The sequence below is a fragment of the Phyllostomus hastatus genome, unplaced genomic scaffold, assembly GCF_019186645.2.
Source record: "Phyllostomus hastatus isolate PE091 unplaced genomic scaffold, TTU_PhHast_1.1 phas_contig_210, whole genome shotgun sequence".
Classification (NCBI taxonomy): Eukaryota; Metazoa; Chordata; class Mammalia; order Chiroptera; family Phyllostomidae; genus Phyllostomus; species Phyllostomus hastatus.
The window spans coordinates 24,372,538-24,392,800 of NW_025333737.1; the positions used below are offsets into that span (position 1 = coordinate 24,372,538).

A 20,263-nucleotide genomic window follows, 5' to 3' on the forward strand; every position below is an offset into this window, starting at 1 on the left:
CGGCTCCGGTACTCCCAACGATGTAGGTCTGGGGCTTTCTCCAACCGCTGCTGCAGCGACAGAGGCGACACAAATCTGCTGCGGTTTCCCTTTCCCTCGCTCCCCGTGCTTTTCTCTGGCGAACAGTCCCGAGCGCAGGATTTCCTTCCAATCGCTTGCATCTACATCGCAAGGGCCTGAATCGGTACAAGTGCTTCCTTGGCCTCAGACAGCCTGCTCGTCTCGAGACCCACGTACCCGCGGGCTCCGGCTTCGCCTGGGCGGTGGTTGGTGCTCCCGCCGCTCCCACCTTCCCCCGGGGCCTCCGCCAGCCGCGCGCCGGGCGTGCGCGCGAGCGCGCGCGCGGATTTGGTGGGGAAATCATCACTGGAAGCAGCTGAGTGTCAGGGGCAGAGAGTATACTGGACCTCAGCAAAAGCTTCCAAAGCACTCGAGCTTCCAGAAAGAAAAAAACGACTGAAAAAAAAAAAAAGCGGAGCCCGTTCCCCTAAAGCCCTGGTTTCCAATAGTCTGGGATCCTTCCGGAGCACTGCGGAGGCGCAGTTGGCCGAGGCTGTGGCTCACACCCGGACTTGCACAGATGCTTTTTCTACTTTCGGGAGGAGGGAGGTGAAGGGACTTGCAGGCAAGAGTTGCACGTGCTCTAGGAACCTGCAGAGCGGAGAACTCTGGGGTAAGTACTGTTGTGGCACTGGAGCGGGGAGGGAGGGAGGAGGAAGGGGACCCGAGAGGGACGAGGGGTAAAGGGCAGGGAACGAATTACGAAAAAAAAAAATCCTCAATATTCCGCAGCAGAGGGAGAGCCCGGCAGCACTCGCTGGATGAGTCCTGCCCTGGGCTCCCGCGACGAACTGGCTGACGCGAAGTTGTTTTTTAAGGAGAAGAGAAACTCCCCAAATTCCGGAGGGTGACAGAGACTGGCGGGGCGGAGTCGGAGCCAGGCTAGGGCCCGGGCGGCTTCCGCGGTGGCCCGAAGCTCCGACGCCTGGTGCTCCGGTCGTCCTTATGACCGCGTGGAACCTCACCTCTCCATCCCGGCCTTCGCGTCTCCGCCTCCGGGAGCGGGAGGCCAGGCTGCGGTTGGGTCTCCCGGCGGGCGCCAGGACGCTCACCTGGCCCAGCCTCCCCCTTCCCACCTCCCGCCCCCAGCTCCCCTCCTCCTCCCCTCCGAATCGGGTAGCGTCCGGATCCGTAGGCGAGGAAATAACGACCCCTGCAGTTGCATTGCGGAAAATCTCGGCGGCGGCGGCGGCGGCGGCGGCGGCGCTAGTTGCGGGCGAGGGAAGCGAGGGTTCTCGGGAGCCCAGGAAAATAGCAGAAGCACGGAAAGCGCGCGCGCGACGTGGGGAGCCCGTAGGCTCCCGACGCACCTGGGTCCCCGGCTCTCCTGCGTTCCCGCTCCGAGCCCTGGATGCGCCGCCCAGACCGGGCGTGGGGGCGCCAGGCTGCGCGCGGACTTTGGAACCGGGAGGGTCGGCGGAGGCTGCCGGCGGCCGGCGGTTTCGGGCACTAAACCCTACCTCTCTGTCTCTGTCTCTCTGTCTGCTGCGCCTGCTCCTCCCCCCGACCCCCAGAAGCAGGAGGACAGCGGCCCCCGAGAGGACCAGCCACCCTCTGACCATGCCCCGGTGAGGGGGCGGACTTCGAGGGCAACTTGTCGCGGACTGCCTGGGCTCAGCCAGCGAGCTGCGAGCGGCCGGGGGCCCGGAACGGCGCGGCGCGGCCCGGCGGGGGGCTATCGTCTATGTCTTCTTGGGGCGCCCGGCGGATCGGGGTCTCGTTTTTGCAGAAAGAGCCCGGCGCTGGTGGCTTCAGGTGGCTGCCGCCGCCTCCGCTGGTGTTGTTTCCGCCACTCAGGCTAGAAGCAGAGACCGTTGAGCGGCGAGACCTCCGGGGCAGAGAGACATCGGACATGTGTCAGCACGTCTGGGGCGCACATCCGTCGAGCCCGAGGGGAGATTTGCCAGAACAATTCAAACTGCGATATTGATCTTGGGGGTGACTGCCCCTGGCCGGCTGTCCGGTGGGAGTCGAGTGTGCGCTCGCTCGGAAGTGTGTGCGTGTGTGTATGTGTGTGTGCCGTGTCGGGCTCCCCCCGGCCCCCCGTTTTCCCGTCGAGTGATGCACTTGGAATGAGAATCAGAGGATGGAAATAGTCTGGGAGGTGCTTTTTCTTCTTCAAGCCAATTTCATCGTCTGCATATCAGGTATGGGACGCGCTGGAGTCACGGGCGGGTTGTGTTGTATTTTGGAATGTATGGGGTTTTATTTATTGTGTGGAAGACACTCAAGCGGCCTCGCGGGAGTGGGAGGGGAGGGGTGGTAACAGAGACCCTTTCGGCTCTGCGGGCTTGCTGCCTTCGGAATTAAAAGCCTTCTAAGCCCAGCGATGGGTGTGTGTGTGTGTGTGTGTGTGTGTGTGTGCGTGTGTGCGTATGTGTGTAGGGAGTAGTATCTGTATGGAGTTCTGGAACGTAGAAGGGGTGGGGGATGAGAAAGAAGAGGCAGATGGGTGTTGATTTTCAACTGCTTTCTGGCTGAGAACTCTGGCGCCGAAATCTGAGCCTTGGCAACAACCCCCACCCCCATTCCCTGGCTTTCAAAGTTACCAAACTCGGCGGTTCTGGCTGGCAAAATGGACGCAGAGCCCTGCCCTGGTGTCTAAGCACTTCCAAGGGACTGCGGGGGGATGCGGGACTGGAGAATACCGGCAGGGACCAGAGGGACGTGGAGGTCCTCCATGCTTTCCCCAGACCCACCAGGCCCCCTGGTGCTGGTGCGAAACATCCTGGCCCGCCCCGCTCCTGCACCCCCAATAAAAGCAAACCCCATCAGAAACAACACCGCGTCAGAAATACCACTTTAGGTCACGGTCCTTCTGAATCCCCAGTGGCAAGGATGTGCTGGCTCAGACGCACTGACCTCAGGCTGCTCGCGCCAGTCTTTGGTTTTAGAAGCTGACAGTGAAGCCGGTGGAGATGAATGAGGTAGGGCTGGTGCCTGCCTGCCTGCCTGCACCTGGGTGCCTCTGTGTTGGAAGGGGTCTGATTTCCATGCAATGTCTTTGTTGGTGCAGGGAGTTAGCGGTGTGCAGGGGCGCTGTGAGGAAAAGCCTCAGGATTAGCAGTGCCCGCCTGGTCCCTGGTCGGTTTAGCGCCTCACCCCGGGCAGTGTCCGCCCCGTTTCCCCTCACCCTGTCATTTAGGTGCCCAGAGTTTAAGTCCCATTTGCAGTGCTCCCCTCTGCCTGCATTCCCTCTGCAGAATCGGGGACTCAGCCAACTTCCCATGAAGTAACAAGAAGAGGAGAGCAGGAGCCCTGCCCCTGTGAGCAAACACATTTGAGCAACCCTGAGGGCCAGGGACGGGTTTCCTGCATCTTCCCCTCCGCGCAGCCAGGCCCCACCCTCTGTAAGCCAGGCCTGAGTCTGGATATTCAAAACCCTCGTCTGCCTTTCCCCGGGAGCCAGGTCCAATGACCACTGGTCCGTTGCAGTGCTCTCCTCATAGGGCAGGAATAAGAAATCTTTTATCCAAAATCATTCTGTTTGGGGCTTGGCCACCCTACTAAGAAATTAGAGGTGTTTCGTGTGCCTGGCAGATAATAGAAAGTGCCCTGAATTCCCCTAGTGGGAACAATTTTACCTCATCCCATATCTAAGGAAAAATTCCCAGGTGACTTGTAAAGGTTTATGTAAGTTGTATATCCAGGAATGAACTGGGTGGTATCTCACAAGGCCGTGGTTTGCATATTTGTCTTCTGCATGTCTATTTCAAACTCATTCCGTGTTTCACCAGTTATAAAATAACCTTTTCCCTAACTCTCCAGCATCATAAATCATTTTCACATGAGACAAGCCATCTGAGTCCCTACAAGATTTACAAAGGGTTAACATCTTTGCGGCTCTGGATCTCCCACCCCTCCCAGTCCCCCCACCCCCCCTACCCCCACCTCCACTCCCAGCATCCTTCATTTCCAGCCCCTGCATTTGGTCAGGTTATCCAGGGGACCCAGCTGAGAATAAATCTGTTCTTAGCTTCCCGTTAATGGGATACCTGTCACAGCCATAGTTGATTTGGTGTATCAGCAACTATATTATATAAACAGAAGCATTAGGAGGGGGTCATTTCCAGTCCAAGAAGGTTGCTACGGAGCACATGGCCTTTCACATGTATTTACTAAATAATCATCATTGCTAAGTAATGAGAGGATAAAAGTGTAAGCGAAATTGCTAGCTATTAGCTAAACACAGAAAACTAGGTTAGCGTTGCAAATGCCTAGTTAGGATCTGCATTAATTTGCACTTTATGAAGACATTTAGACAGAGATGCACCATTATGCACTCTCTATTTACACATCCATAATCTTAACTTTAAAAGGTCATTTCCTTCTTCAGAGCCAAGCTGGTCTCCGCCCTCCATAAGCAGAACTACTCATTCGGTGATGTCCACATATGTCACGATTCTGATTGGTAATATGACTCACAGTTTGGGGGACTTTGGCTTCCCCCCACCATCTGGCAGCTCTAAGAGGTTCAGGAAGGCAGTGCACTAAGGTTGAGTAATTATCTCAGGGAGAGTTTAGTAGGTCTTTCATTTCTAGTTCCATGATTTGCAGTTTTAATTTACTCATGACTGAGCTTTACCAAAGGAACATAATCCTTGATTATAGCATCTACTAAATCTTAAAAAAAAAAAAAAAAAGAAAAGAAAGAAGCAAAACACCTCTACCATCTTGGGATGAATTGCTGTACTATTAGGTACTAATTCCTACTGAGTTCCCAGGCTTCTATAATTGATGCATTGCTAGGGTTGGCTTCATTACTGAGGAATATCGGACTAGAAAAGGCCAGCACGAGTCTGTACTGGAAACATTTTGCAGAAGGAAAATTTGGGTAATAGATCAGGCCTGTGGAAGGTCTAGTGACTGAGTGTCCGTCATTAGCATTAGCTTTCAGAAATACCCTGGTGCTTTGTAGCTTAGTGTTTTGTTAACCCAAGGAGCCTCCCTTCACCCCACCCCATTCCCCAAATTAAAAGTATATCCAAGGAGTTTTCTCCCTAGGCCTGTGTAGGGATACTGCTTAAAATACAGAGACCTGCACTTTGTGTGTTTGATGGCTCTGCACTAATCATTTGGTTGTGATGAAGCTGTGATACTCTCCAAGGTTGTTGATCCTACGGGATAATTGCAGGGAACAAAACACTCTATGAAGTGCCTAGCTAGTGTCTAGAATACAGAAACCACTGGCCACACATGGGACTGGGGGGTCTGCTTGGCGAGGCTTAGCTAGCTGGCTCCTGGGGAAGCAGCCTGTGTGCCTTCCATTTGAGAGATGTATCAGTGTTGGCTATTTAAGGACACACAGCCCGGCTGAAGAGGGAATGCCGTGTCTGGGAGTTCTTGGGGCTCCACATTGGACTCAGATCTCATTCTACTGAAAATGTAAGGCAGCCAAGATCTGTGAAGAGATAAGAGAGAGAGAGAGAGAGAGAGAGAGAGAGAGAGAGAGAGAGAGAGAGAGAGAGAGGATTCTTCCCTGTACTTACACAAGCAGCTCAGATCTGGGAGAATGAATGCTTAGCAGCACCAGGAGAGAATTTCCTGGTCCAAAAACAGCTGTCTGGTTTAATTTACACAACGAATTCTACTTCCCTGTACGTAACTTTACTCCAGCAGTTCATTCATAATAATAACAGTAATAACAATTAGAACTAGGTGGTGCTTTCACATATATTACATAATGTAGCACATATTTTAACTCAACTGTTCCTAGAATGGGTAGGGTAATTTTGTATATAAGGCAAGCAGAGCCCACAGAGGTTCAGCCTGGAGGATTCACAGCCAGATCTGAAGCCAGAATTCAATGTATCATTTATGTTTTGGTTCAAGATTTCTTTTAAATGTTGTTAATTCAGTACTTACTTTTAATTTTGCTGTCTCCAGTTGAAAGAATAAATTGTGTTGAATGGATGTAAGTCTTAGAGAGGTTGGAAGTGGAAGTTCAGGGTGATTGTAGTCTAGAGCTAGAATTCAGGTAGCGTTTGAATTGTGCATGACTCTGTCATTCAAAGAGATGAGCCTGTTGCCCAAGTTTGCCCCGCCAGTGGCTTATGATGCACAATCTCTATAAGCAAGGACTATTTCACTCATTCTTTTCCTTGTCTGAAAATTAAAATGGTTTAAGTTCAGCTTCTTGATGTGTGGAAAGGGGATAATAGTACATGCCACACACATGTGTTATATGGATTAAAGAGAGAATGTATTCAGTGATTTCCTCTTAGCACAGTGTCTGAGGCTTGCAATAGCAGGCTTGCAATAATGTGATTATTTTTTACTACAAATCTGGCATTGCACAGGTTTGTGAGGCCATGATAGAAGAGAGCCTTCAGTTTCCTTTCCTTCTGCTTGTTTAAAAGCACAAACAGAATCGTCAGCAAGCGCATTTTATGACATTGACCATGAATCCTACTTTCAGGGTTGCCCTGGCTTAACAACTTTGCAGAGTCTCTTCCTTTTGTCCCGTTACAAATGAGACTGGCAGCATTAGGCGCTGGTGCATTGTCGTGAGTGGCACCCACTTTATCCCTGTGAGCCCCATATTCAGATGAGGCTTGGAAGCTTAAGAAATCACCTGGGGACAATGTAGCGCCTATTACCTAGGGGAGCAATGGAATTTTCCACTTTCTGCTCATAAATTATGACTTGGACTAGAACCTAACTTTCAAGTGCTTCCAAAATGCCAAACTACAGAGGCTGCCAGTGTAACTTGAAAGAGAAAATTGCATTAAGTAAAAAAAGAGCCAAACAAAGAACACTTATCTGATGATGATGTTATTAGCCCAGTGATGTCACATAGCCCAGTCACTGACAGATGCCATCGTCATAGATGAGACTCTCCTGGTAGTGAGATGAGAGTCTTCCTGAGCAATAGGAGGACCCTGAGGGGAAAGGGGCTGGATTGCCACCCTGGGTAGTCAGTGCCTGACATGTCAACTTTCACCTTAGTCAGACATTACGTATTTGGGTCAAGAAGAGATCCAGGCATCATTAAAGCGTATGGTACCCAGCCATTGTAGAAAGAGTGTGGAGGTTAGAAGACCCAATCTGCTATTGACCTCTTCATTAATTACCAAGGTGGCTTTGGACAATTCTCTTAGCCTCTTAGTGTCTCAGTTTCCTTGTCTGTAAAATCAAAATTAACTCATGTTTGCCTATTTCAAAGATCTGTTTATAATATTATGGAATGATCCATGCTTAAGATACAGTTCTAAAATCAAAGTTGAGATGTGTACCACATGTAGAGTTATATAAAATAATATGAATGAGACTTAATTGTGAAGATGTTGTTATAAAAGCAAAGTTGTAATGCACAGGATGTATCCTGAGGCCAAATAAGAATAATGCCCAACTGTTTGAGAAAGGGAGTGAATGCTGTAGAACAGAGAGGTCCAGACAACGAGGGACATGGAGAATTGTGGTAGATGCTGGCAGTAGGGATAGAAGAGGTGGAGGGGACCACGTTAGCAAAGGGAGAGGAGTGGGGTGATACGTGCAGTGAGAACTGTCCCGATTGGAAGAAAAGGTTCACTTTGGAAGATCCTGGGAGATGGGGATGAGTCCATGCAGGGACCTGCTGCATTGAGAATACAGGGACTGTCCTAATATGTTTAATTGGTTGGTGGTTTTTATTTTTCTTATTGTGGGTCTTTGCATTGATTCCATGAACTCGGTTAAAATTTGTTTCAGATTCTATTTGGGCTTGTAGCCAGTTGAGATTTGAGGGCACTTAAACTTTCTCTTCTGTAGACTGGAGATGGTGCTTCCCAAAGTTGTTGATCCTACAGGGTAATTGTAAAGAAGAGAATACTGTTTTTTAAATGTATGGCATGGCGTCTTGGATTCAGTAACCTCTGGCCAAATTATACATATCATATGAGAGTAAGCATGGGCTTTGGAACCAAGAGAGGCCAACATGTGAATCCTGCCTTCTCCATGAACTCTCTGTGCAGTCTTGGAGAGGTTCTACCAGTTCTCTGAGCCTTTGTAAAATCAGGATTGGAGAAAATATACACAATGTATCCTGCCATAGTGCCTGGCTTGTAGAAGTCAGTGAATTGGAGCTGCTCTCATGAAATTCTTACATCATTGTCATCAATAACAATGCTTGTTGTTGACACTTTGAACCTGGTTTTGTAAATTACAATTAGTTATTCGGTAATTTCTTCTGTGTTCAACAAAACAGTACTGCCAGCTAACTATGTGCCAGGTGGAAGAATCACAAAAATGAATAATACCTGGTCCTCGGTATTTACTAGATGACACATGTTATGTCCTTTGTCCACTTCACCATTCAACATTTATGGAGGGTCCCCTATGTGGAGAGTACTGGGGGTCCAACAGGAATGAGAAGACATTGCCCTTTCCCTCCTGGAGTTCATAATCTAGTAACAGTGATTTTTAAAGTATTAATGGTTACACTGGAAGGTGATAAGTATCGTAAGGAATGGAGACGGGACATCTGACTCATTCGGGAGGTGGGAAAAGAGGAGGAAGGAGCATAAGTAGTGTTAGTTATAAGGGGGTTTAGACTGCATCTTGGAGGATGCTAAAGACTTGGCTTGGAACATTTTGTCTGATTGACCAAGAGGAGTGTGATCGGGGAGGGATGATCACGGGAAATAGCGTTTGCAAGGACAGGGAGATCAGATAGGACATGATGAATTCAGGGGACTGTCAGGAGGTCAATACAGCAACTGGAGTGGAGTGTGATGGATGAGGCTGAGCTAGAAGAGCATTTAGGAGATCTGCTCCCAATGAGAGTAACGCCTTGCATCTAATCATGGCCGGTAAAAACTACCCTTGTGCCTCTCTCTGTGCAGGGAAGGCATCCTTTTAAGACCCAAGAGGGTAGGTCTAACTTATATTTTTCTCTTTGTTAGGAATAGAACAGTCCGGGTTAAAGCTTTTGGCTCTGGTCCAGCTATGCTCCATTTGGCCCAGATCACTAGTTATTTTCCAGTGTCATCTCTAGTTCCAGGTGGTTTCCCAGAAGCGCTGGAGATAACCCAATACAGATGACAGAATTTATCTCTTAGTTTGTCTCCATGTATTTGTACCCTGGGAAAAGAAAAGCTAGAACCCTATTGGTTGCCCCTGGATTTTGCAGTGTGGAAATTATCATCTTTTTCTCCTGGACAATTGAATCTTTCCTACAACTTTTTGCAGTTTTCATCTCATGTAACCTTAAACAAGACATTAAAGGACTTCCTGCCCATGGGGGCTGGATTGGGGAGCTGCTCATGGCAAGAAATGGCCTGGGATTGCTTTTCTAACAGAGTCATTATGTTCCTTGTTATCAGGATTGGACTGGTAATAGGGTAGCCCGCATTTTGGGTTTGATGACATTTGCATGAAGGTGAAGGAGACAGCCTACAAATTGCCTCTCCCTCCTGATTTGGAAGAGGTGGGACCTTTGTCATAGTAAATGCAGAATTAATCTTTAACTTTGTCCAATACCTCATGCCCAGTGGCTGGCATCGGAAATGACGCCTGCGGCTTTCAGGTGAGTTTTCCAGAGCCAAGTCCTGCCGGCTTCACAGCACCATTGGCAGCGATGCCAGAGTTGGAACGAACCCGTTTACTGAAGGATGTGAGTCAGTGTATCCCCTTCTGTTGTCCCCTCTTCTTCCACACACAGGCTAACCTTTCACACTCTAGGAAAACAGTGTTGGTGGCAGCACTTACTGAGGGAGCAAAGGCTATTCTTCCTCCACGATGTGGGAAGAAAATCAAATACCTCATAGGATTCTTGGATTGTAAAGGTCCATATCTATGGAAGGGTTCGCTCCCACTCCCGAAGGGTTGAATGTGTTGGCTCATTAGTCTCCAGAATGCCAGTGAGTGCCTCCTATGAGCGAGGCACTGGGCCAGGCAGAAGATAAAACATAGTGAGCAAAACAGCCATGGTCTTTACCCTTGGGAAATGTGTATTTAGTTATAAACAAATACTGGTTTCTTTTCCCATTGCCCAGCTCAGTACCCGGCATTTAGTAGACGGTAGATGCTCAAGAATGAATGCTTGAATGACTATGTAAATGAATGACAAGGAGCAATTTAGAATGGTTTTCCTTCTTTAGCAGGAAGGAGCCTGGGAGACAAGATGAGACTAAGAGAAAGTGGGGGTGAAGACCTCTCTGTCAGCTGCCCCGTGGCTTCCACTGCATGGGGTCTTTGAACATGCAAAGGGTCATACCTGGAACCTTCCCAGGTAGTGACATATTTGATAGCTTTTTGTTTCCTTCTTAGACTTAACTCATGTCTGCATTTGATGAAACAGTGTTACTTGGGGACACATACGGTGGTTTTCAAAGTATTTCAGCAGCATTGTGTTCTATGATACCATACTAAAAGCCTTGGACCAGGATGATTAAGGATCAATGGATGTATTATTGTTCCTTTCTCCATGTCATTTCTGTGGCGATCACTTAGGATAAGGTGTTTTCTTACTGGGATCCAGGAAGGAGAAAGCTCACTGCCCCTTAGCCATGTATTGAACTAGACTAGAGGACTTTAAGGGAAAACCTAACCCAGACTTTGATCTTGGTACAGAGCATTACAGGGGAGGGCTCTGGTCTCTGAGTGTTTCAGCCTTGTGTCTGAAAACTACATCCCCTGCTAGCCATTTGTGACAGACCTGGGGCGTGGCTCGCCAGTTCTTACCAGACACCCAGAAATTGGAAGAGCGTAGTTGGTTTGCAGTCCTTGGCTGTGCATTCTGTCTGTAATATCCTCGTTGATCTGAACAGCTGTAAGGAAATGGTCAGTTGGATGGTTTGTTGTTTGTTCACTTGCTGATTTAATTGCAGAAAAAATAAGGGAGGTTACAGAACAAAGGCCCTTGTTATTAACCTCTTTATAGGTATATAGAGATTATACTGACACTTAAAGGTGAGGCACCTGTGAGAAATACATTTCTCTTGTATGGCCTGGGTGTAAATGGGCATATCTCACTGTCTAAGTCCTATAACACACCGTGATGATACCAGCTCTGATTCACAATGGCTCAAATCCCTGTAGAATGAAATAGGAAGGAGTGAAGTCCTTGTTTTTTGTGTCCGTGACTAGTTGTATCCTCTTTTTCCACTGTGGCGAAGTTCATGATGGCCTTTTTTGTTTGGGTCTTTGAAGCGCTGTGTTGTAGTGGCCTAATGAGAGTCCTCTGCAATGTTAAGTGCGCGAGTTGGTGCAGCCTTTTCATTTATTTATTTTTCCCCTCCTACTTGCAGAGTTGTCAAAATTAGAGTTTGACTGAGCCAAGCAAAATATCGTAATGTGCCACAACAAAAGGCAGGGCGGGTTGAACAAATTAATGAATGGGGGTTTTGTTTTTGCCTTTGATGGTCAGGCTCGCCATGCGTTCAAGTGAAATGTTCTCCTTGATCAGAGCTTCTTGCAGGCCAGAGACTGCATTTGCAAGTGTTTAGCATCACAGACCATGGGAGTCACTGAGTTGGTTTTAATGCTACAAAACCAACGGTATCAAAGAAAATTTAGGAAAGCAAACTGATTCCCCCGTAGACTAATTTTTTACTTACCAAGTTTGCAATTCTAAGTTTTCAGCCTTAAATCTTTGTCCTTTTTAAAGAAGAGTTTACATTATATCATAAGTATTCCCTCATCCTACTTCCTAGTTATGTTTGTTCAGGAAATTCTGGGCTCCGTGGCAGATAAAACTTGTAATCTCAGTGATACACTATATAATAATAGAAGCTTACTTCCTGTTCATATGAATTGTCCATTGATGTCTGTGTATATGTGCATGCATGTGCGTATGTGGGCATGTGTGTGTAAAGGGCTCGGTTAGGGGGAAGGACACCAGTCTTTGTAGTGATTTGGGCTTCTCAAGCCTGATATTAATATTCATCATTTTCTTTGTAATAGTTTCATGTAGTTTATTCATCTAAAATGGCATGATTTATATTTATATTTTTCCTATCTTCAGCCTTTGTATGAGAGGAACCCCCCAAAACCAGAATTACCTCCTGGAGGGTGGGGTCCTTATAGTACAATGGGGGGTCTTTCCCGCATTAGGTGGATGTTCTAGGAACCCTTCTGTGTCCGTGCACCAGCTGGCATTGTTGTGAGAGGCTGTGTTTGGTTTCAGTGAAATTTTTTGGAAGATTCTTTCAGTGTGTTTGCCCATTTTGTGATGGGTGATTTACAAGCGCACCTGCCCACACCATGCTGAGTGTTCATCAATTTTTGACCAAAATGCATGACCTCGTGCCCTATTCTCCCCAATCTTGCCCTAAACAATGTTTTTTTTGTTTCCTGGGATGAAAACTGATGCGTGCCCACCTGCCTACAGTGAACACGGAACGCTGTAGATGGTTCGTCAAAACACGAGAAAAACACACACAGAGACAACCAGGTCCTGTGGGGGATAGGGACAGAATGGCCACCCTCTCTCAAATGGGGAGAGCGGCCCGTGTCCATACCCAAGCAGATTTTTATTGAGAAAACAGACTTAGTTTGTAGATTCACAGTCTGGCAGAAAAGATCAAAAGATGTAGGCAACTTACAAAGGTGGGGACAGCACTCCTGCTGAGATTCTGGGCAAGGGTTATGGTCTTTAACATATGAAAGGGCTACAGGTTCCAAAAGTTTTCTGCCTGTGCTTTTAAATTCCAAGATAATAACATCCTCCAGCAAACAGATCTCACAGGATCTTGCATATTCTATGTCCTAGGCCTGATTACCCCAGGGGTCCACTGTTTCTAGTCTGGGCTGCCCCTGCACATCTGAGTTAACAGAGAAGAAAAGGCAGCCAGGAGAGTTGGATTTCTCACATCCAAGAACAAAGACTCAGGCTTTGACAAAGCTGAGGGGGCAGGGGTTGATGTCCATCACCCCTTCATTTCCACAGCCCTGAGTCTCTTCCCAGAAGCCTCCACATGATCATGCCTGTCTTACGCATTTCCCTCCATGGGAAATCTTACCTGTCATGGGCTAACTGATCAAGCATAGGAGGTTAGGCACAGAACAGGCAGCATTCATGCCAGGGAAATAACTTTTTGTCTCCTTAGTGGCTCCTGGTCCAGAGGTCTTTCACTCAGCATAAGTCACGGTGGGTTACAGTTTCCTGAGACCAGGCAGGGTGGTCCCCAACAGAAAACAGTTCTCAAAGAGAAAAATTTTTGCTGATGTGGAAAAGGTGAAACAAAAAATGGCAGAACACTAAAAGACATCAAAATTAATGAGTTCAAAAACTTCCATGCAGTGGAAAAAACATCTCAATAAATGTGTTGCATCAAATGGAGAGAACTTTGAAGGTGACTAAAGTTTAAACATCTAAGAATAAATACACAATTTTTATAAATAAGTTCCAATTTTGGGCCCTCCCTCATATTTCTAATTTTGACCATTTTTGGCATGTTTTCATGACTCTAGATATTTATACTTACTGAATTATTTCTTAAATAATCCCAGTATTGCAATTACTGGGTAAAAGAGAAATTCTTTATGGTTTTACCATATTGCATCTATAAGTAATGTATAACCTGTTTACAAGTCTCCAGAAATATACCTGAATCCCTTAAGGAAGTAAATAAGTATATACAATAGCGATAAAACTTTCAAAGATCTTTCAACAGTGGTCCGCCCCAGAAACTATAAACAAAAACCAAGTAACCAAGGTATTTAAGATGTTATTTTGCTTAGCAAGTCAGATCAGAGACAAGAAATCATGGTCAAGAACAAGCAAATTCCTTTCCTAAGTCCAGAATTTTGAAACTTAAGTATTGTTTCTAAAGCATATTTCTGTAAATTATAAGGAAGAACAAATAAAGTGGGTGGCAGAAAAGATTATTGGGATGCAAGTGACGACACATTGAAGTCTGTGTTTTCAGTGGGTCCTGGTTTTCTCCTTTTAAATGGGAACATTGAACAAAGTCATTTCTAAGACCCTTTCCAACTTGGACGTTTGATAGTGTTGAGCCTTTTACAAAAAATTATGCAAGTTTTGTGTTGATTCTAAACTTCTGCAGTTTTTGAAATGTTGAGGCAGCAAGATTAAATGACAGGGTGAACTTTCAAGACTGTGTGGGCAAAAAAGTGGGAAATGACTTTTGAAATGGGCAAGAGTAAGATAAGGCAGGATTAGAGAATAACCCAAACTCTTTGTAGAGTAATGACTCGGCCCATAGCTCCCTAGTAAGACTCTGGGAAAGAGGCTAGGGGTCATCATTGGCTACTGCTCCGTAAAGCATTTACGGAAGCCTTGGGGTCTGTATATCAGTTTTAGAATTTCATCTCAGCTCTGCTGTTACTTGTTGTGTGACCTTGGGAAGTTACTTAAAATCTCCAATCTCTAGTATTCTCACTTATAAACTGGAAGTAATAATTCATGTTTTTAAAGTTAAGGGAGCCCTGGCTGGTGTGGCTCACTGGACTGAGCACTAGCCTGTGAACCAAAGGGTCGCCAGTTGGATTCCCAGCCCCAGTACACACCTGGGTTGTGGGCCAGGTCCCCAGCTGGAGGCTCGTGAGGGGCAACCACACATTGCTGTTTCTCTCCCTCTTTCTCCCGCCCTTTCTCTAAAAATAAATAAAGTCTTTTAAAAAATAAAAAAAGTTAAGGGAAACTGAAATATAAAAATGCAGCATAATGTTTGTTACGTAGAATGTACCTGATAAATGCTGGCTTTTGCATTGTTACGACTGGAGCTAAAAGCACAAAAGGTGTGCTGGGCGAAAGTAAGAAGGGCTTTGGCAATATCATGTAAAACATGGGCATTAAACGAGCCAATTCATGTGCAAGCGTGTAGCACAATGCCTGCACATAACACTTAATCACTTGAGGTTGGGCGAATCGGATTCACTAGAGGAAGCCAGGATGTTGGGGGGATAATTGAAAGGTACTAAGAAAGAAGGCAATCATGTCTTTTTTTAATAAAATGATCTTCAGAGCCAATTTACTGGGTCTGGCCCACTTTTTTTAATAATTAAAAATTTTTAATGCCACATTTTTCATTTTATAACTATGGTTTAGGCTTATGGAGTCCTCTAATGCATGGTCTTAGGTAACGAAGTACTTGGCCTTCACAATGGTGGCATATACAAAACCCTGATTCTTTGTTTTTCCTGCCTGATATATGTTAGTCAATGTTGGCTTATTGGTCAAAGCAATAAAGACATGAGGTATTATGATACAATTCCTTATGGTAAAAGATTTAATGTTTACAAGTTCTAATATTTGTCACTTGCTATTTTTACGAGAATTTGGTTATTTTCTTTTCATTATTCAGTCTTGCCAGCCTCCCCAGGCACTAATTTACACACATGGTAACCTTAACCATGTTTTTTTCCACCAATTTTCAACATGAACAGATAGTTTTGATTTGTTTCACACTCACTTGAGAGAATGATTTTTAAAAACAATAATTACACGCCAGGTTATACCTGGGGTGGCAACTTGGTTCCTTTTCCAATATATCTGATCTGAGAACTTCAGCAAAAAGCACAAAAGGAAAACCAACAAGAAATATGACAGGCGACAAATGCTGTGTTGATGTGTTGATGTTAAGTAAAGACAAGCAAACTGCAACCCTGAGTGCGTTGGTCTCTAGGGAGGCAGCTTTTGGAGCTTTTCTGGGTGTTTGGTTTTCCTGTAGGATTTTTCTCCCCCAATCGCGTTGGCAGAGGCTGGATTACAACCGAGAATGCAGAGATTAATGGCCTGTTGTGACTAATCCACTAAACCCCTGCTCCCGTTTCTCTTAAATTGATTGAATTTAGAGAAGCTGAAGATAGACCCACCGCAGCTGGCCTGATATTAGATCCGGTGAATTAAAGAGACCCGATAGCTCCAAGTACATGGCACCAAGAATCACGGAACCGTCATGGAGCACAGTCACTTTCTGCAGGAGGGAATCCTTTCATTAGTTGCTCATTACAGTAGATCCCAGTGTGTTGTTTCATAATATTTCTTTAAAAGAGAGCATTTTCACATGGTTTACATTTTTAAATAAAAATGACACCACTAATAGAACCCAATTTTAAGTACTTTAGAGGAAACAGGGAAAAAGAAACAGGTCCCCTGTAACCATATAACCTGAATGCAACTGGTGCTAACAGTTTGCTCCCCTCCAGGTTTTTATTGATGGGCATCTTTATTTACTTGAAATTGCATTCCACGATGCTGTTTGAGCAAAAAGCCACGTGAGATAAGTATATGGTTTGTGTGCATCGAAGCAAGGGCCGCCTAAAATGCAGACAAAAACGATGTGAACATAATTACATACATAGATGGATAGATATGGCACAGTTGAAAATCACCATTTTATGCTAAATCAATGAGCTGAAATTGGGTGACATGTTCACAGAACTGGAATCTCTAAATCTTTACTCATGACTCTGCTGCTCTCGAGAAAAACAATTAGTAGGAAGATAAAAAGTTGAGAAATGTAATCATAGTATTAGGGGGCTTTTGAGTGTGAGAAACACTGGAAGAGGCAAGTTAGAAATGAGTACTTTTTTTAAAAGTTTCATTTACCTAACATAGAACTATGTTTACGTGTACTGAGAAGCCGTTTAATTGAGTTATTGAAAGCTTACACAGAGGCAGACCTGGGTGTAAACCCACACTCTGCCTCTTAAAGCTGGATGGCTTTGGGTACGTTAACTCCTGCATCTCCATTTCCTAGTCTGTGAAATGAGGGTACGAAATAACCACGTCGGTTATTTTCACGTGTTCGATGACATGCGAAAGTTAAGGCATTTAGTGCGTTATTATCAGGTAGATAATAATGGCTTCATCAGTGTGACCTGTTGGCAACACCATCTCCATGACATGCAAGATGCAGCCAGCCACATCGTATTTGTAACGGAGGAGGGTTCTTTGAGTTGCCTGCTTTATGGGGAACATTGTCCTAAACACTCGGAAACTTTCAATACCACCCTCTGATTCTACCAAGAGTTCACGCTGTCAACACCGATGTTTAAAAGTCTTCTATGATACCCCATAAATGCCTTTCCAACTTTTCTCCAATTTGCCGACTCACTTTTCTGTGAACACACCTTGCACATACTTCCCTGTGCCTTTGTTCGAGGCACTTGTGTTTCTCCGCCTCATTTTCACCCACCTGAATCACACCCATCTTGGCCTGGTGGGCTCCCTCTCTGTGAAAGCTGTTGCCATCCGTCCAGTCAGCAGGGGTCGCTATGCCTCATGGGCTTCTACTGTACCCAGAGCTACTCATCCAGCTCTTTCTTCCTCCATCAGATGGAAAACTCACGGTGGTCAAGATTCATCTCCTGTGCCCGCTCCTACTACAACATGCTGACTGGTTAGGTTTTACTCCGCAGTCTGTAATGATAATTACAATATTATCTGCAGATATCCTAAGCAGTATTTGTGAGTTTATGTCCTGTTCCTCAATCCACCTACTTTCTCTTATAGATACTACAGCTCTAGACGGGGCTCAGCAAATAACAGCCTGTGGGCAAATCTGGCCTGCCGCCTCGTTGTGTAAACCAAGTTTTCCTGGAGCACCGCCATGCTCATCCATTTGTGGCTGCTTTTGCACCACAGCAACAGAGTTCAGTAGTTGCAGCAGAGACTAAATTGCCTGAAATGCCTAAAATATTTACTGTTTGGCCCTTTGCAGAAAAAGTTTGCAATCCCTAATGCAAGGATTGATTTGAATGCTTCCAGCAGGTAGATAATGAGCTGGGTGCTGGCATAATCCATTTCTTCAATGGAAGGTTGTCTAAATTGTAGGCGAAATATTTTTTAAAAGTGCTTTTAAGCCTTGAGGCTTTAGGAACTTCGGAATTATCTTAACTTTTGTGGCTCTCTTGGCAGAATTTACCACCCCAAAGGGGGTTCCTTATATACCTACCACTGTCAGAAGCCAAAAGAGAAATCTCAGTGTGAGCCGGGTTGGATCTGTAAAGCTCCCTTCGCTGTCAGGGGAGCTTGGCACGGCTCCGGCCTCGGCCAGGCAGCACTGTGAGGGGGAAGCCACCCCCACCCCTTAAGGGACAGTTTGTGCTGGGGATGGCAGCTTGGCAGGGCAGGAGCAATCCTTCTGCACGTCCGGGTCCACCGCCAGCCCTTTGAAAAAATAACCTCTGCTTTTGGGAATATGAAGGTCAGACTGCATTCAGAAATAAGAACGTCACCTGGAAAGACAAGCAATTTCAGAAATGACAACCTGAAAAATCAAACCTTTCCCCCTGATGATTGAGCCAGGCCAGACACATAACCCGAGCCATGATCAGCTCCTGCACTTGGATGGAGCGTGCCCTCCCCGGTAACAAGCTGAATAAGCTCTGTGCAGCTCTGGGAGGTGGTTGCTGGCCTCCCTGGACAAACGAGGAAATGGAAGTCAAGAGGCAGCGGCTCAGCCTGGCCACAGCGGGTGTGGGGTCTGGCGAGGACGCCGCAGGACTCACAGGAGCCGAGTCCCAGCCCTCCAAGACACGGCCTTTGCAGGGAGAAGCCCCGAAAGCAGATTTCAGAACGCTGCTTGGCAGAGGCTCTTCTGAACCCTACAGCAGGGCTTGGCAAGCAGATTGTTTTTCTAAGGCCGGGAGCTAAGAATGATTTTTACATTTTTAAATGGGGGAAACACTCAAAAGAAGAAGAACATTTTATGACACATGAAAATTATATGAAACCAAATTTTGGTCCGTGCGTAAAATTTTATTTAAACTCAGCCACATCCATTCATTTATGTATTGTCTGTTAGCTGCGTTCACGTTACAACTGCAGAGCTGAGCTGTCTTAGCAGGAGCCTATGGCTGGCAAAGCCTGAAATGTTTACTCTCTGGCCCTTCCCAGAAAAAGTCTTTGCCAACCCCTGCTCTAGAGTGCATGCAATATAATAATTAGAACCAATTTATTGAAGTATAATATGTATAAAATGCACTCATTTTAAATGTCTTGTTTGATGAGTTTGGAGAAAGAATAGAGCCCTCTAACCACCACCGACAACAGGCAACCACGTATCTGATCTCTGCCAATAGGGGCAGCTTTTAAATGTTTGTTTCCCGAGCGCTTTGAATCACTAGAGACTGTGGTAAAGAAGGTTGGTCATGTGAAATGTGTCTTTTTTTCTTTCATTTGATAATTCCTTCATTCTCTCCAAACAACCACTTCTGCTACTTCACTGTTTGTAGTATTAGTAGCTAACGGGCACTATGCAAAAAAGTTTTCCATCTATTATCTCATTTAATCATTAACCTTATAAGGGTGTGCTTATCCATCGCCCATTTTACTGATAGGAGACAGAGGCACCTAGGTTAACTACTTGCTGAAGGAGACCTGCCTGATAAGATGTAACCTAAGATATGAACTCAGGCCATACATCTGAACCCAAAATGTGAGCTTGGTCACCACACCACGCACTTACTAGGTCTTCTCTATAAACCTGCTTGGGGATGAAGTGTCACTATTTTATAGAAGAAGGAATCTCAGAGAGGTTAAGTGACTGGTCCATATCACACAGCTACTAATTGCCAGAGTCAGGATTTGAACTCCCAACCACAGGCAGAAGGCACAGAACACAGAGCAATTGACATTTTTTGAACATTATTTTGAAAAATCACCCTGTCCTGCAAAGAGCTGTGGGTGGGCAAGCTGTAGATAATGCGGGGGTGGGGGTGGGCGGTGCTGGGGGTGGCAATAGGTGAGAAGCCGTCTTAAGCCAGATGTACTTGCTAAACTAATGGATGGTCCAAGACTATTTACTTAATATAAACGAGGAATGGTGGTAAAGTGCTTTGAAAAGCCCTGCGGGGTATGTTCATGCTGACCAGCATCAATAATCAAAGTCTTTCTCCTTATCCCTTCCCAAACAACTGTGTATCCACATCAGTCTGTTTAGTTTGAGAAGGGAGTGGAAATCCAAGTCAGAGAGGAGAGCCACGTGGGGCGTTCTCTTCCCCTCCTCCTCTCACACCTGCTGTTACCCCTAAATTGAATGATGACACGGCATTTCTTCAGGGCCTTTTTACTAAGCACTTGACACCTAAAAGGCACCCCAAAATATCACCTGTTGTTCTAGGAACACTCCATCAGCCTCGCTGTAGGCGTTTCTTATAACCCAGGTCAGGAAGCTGTGTCCACTGGGGTCCTTAGCTGTATATAGCAGAACCTCTTCAAGATTCGTGCAAGCAGAAAAGAAATTCATTAAAGCATTGGAGGTCTCACTACATCTATGGGTGGGCCAAAAAAATCAGAAACTGAAGGCTACAC

The 20,263-nt window shown here is 45.9% G+C and overlaps 1 protein-coding gene across 3 annotated transcripts in view; it reads left to right on the plus strand.

Annotated features, from left to right (window-relative positions):
• The first annotated feature begins 364 nt into the window (after window positions 1-364).
• The window catches only part of CA10 (carbonic anhydrase 10), a 454,702-nt gene continuing 434,803 nt past the window's right edge, over window positions 365-20,263 (plus strand). The window contains exons 1-2 of one of the 3 annotated variants that reach the window (XM_045836822.1): window positions 365-673; window positions 1,575-2,207. In XM_045836822.1, the coding sequence (XP_045692778.1) occupies window positions 2,147-2,207 (61 nt within the window). In that variant the 5' untranslated portion in view covers window positions 365-673; window positions 1,575-2,146. Of the gene's footprint in view, window positions 674-1,265; window positions 2,208-20,263 lie in introns of those variants that run through there. The other 2 variants (XM_045836824.1, XM_045836823.1) reach the window with 2 other exon arrangements.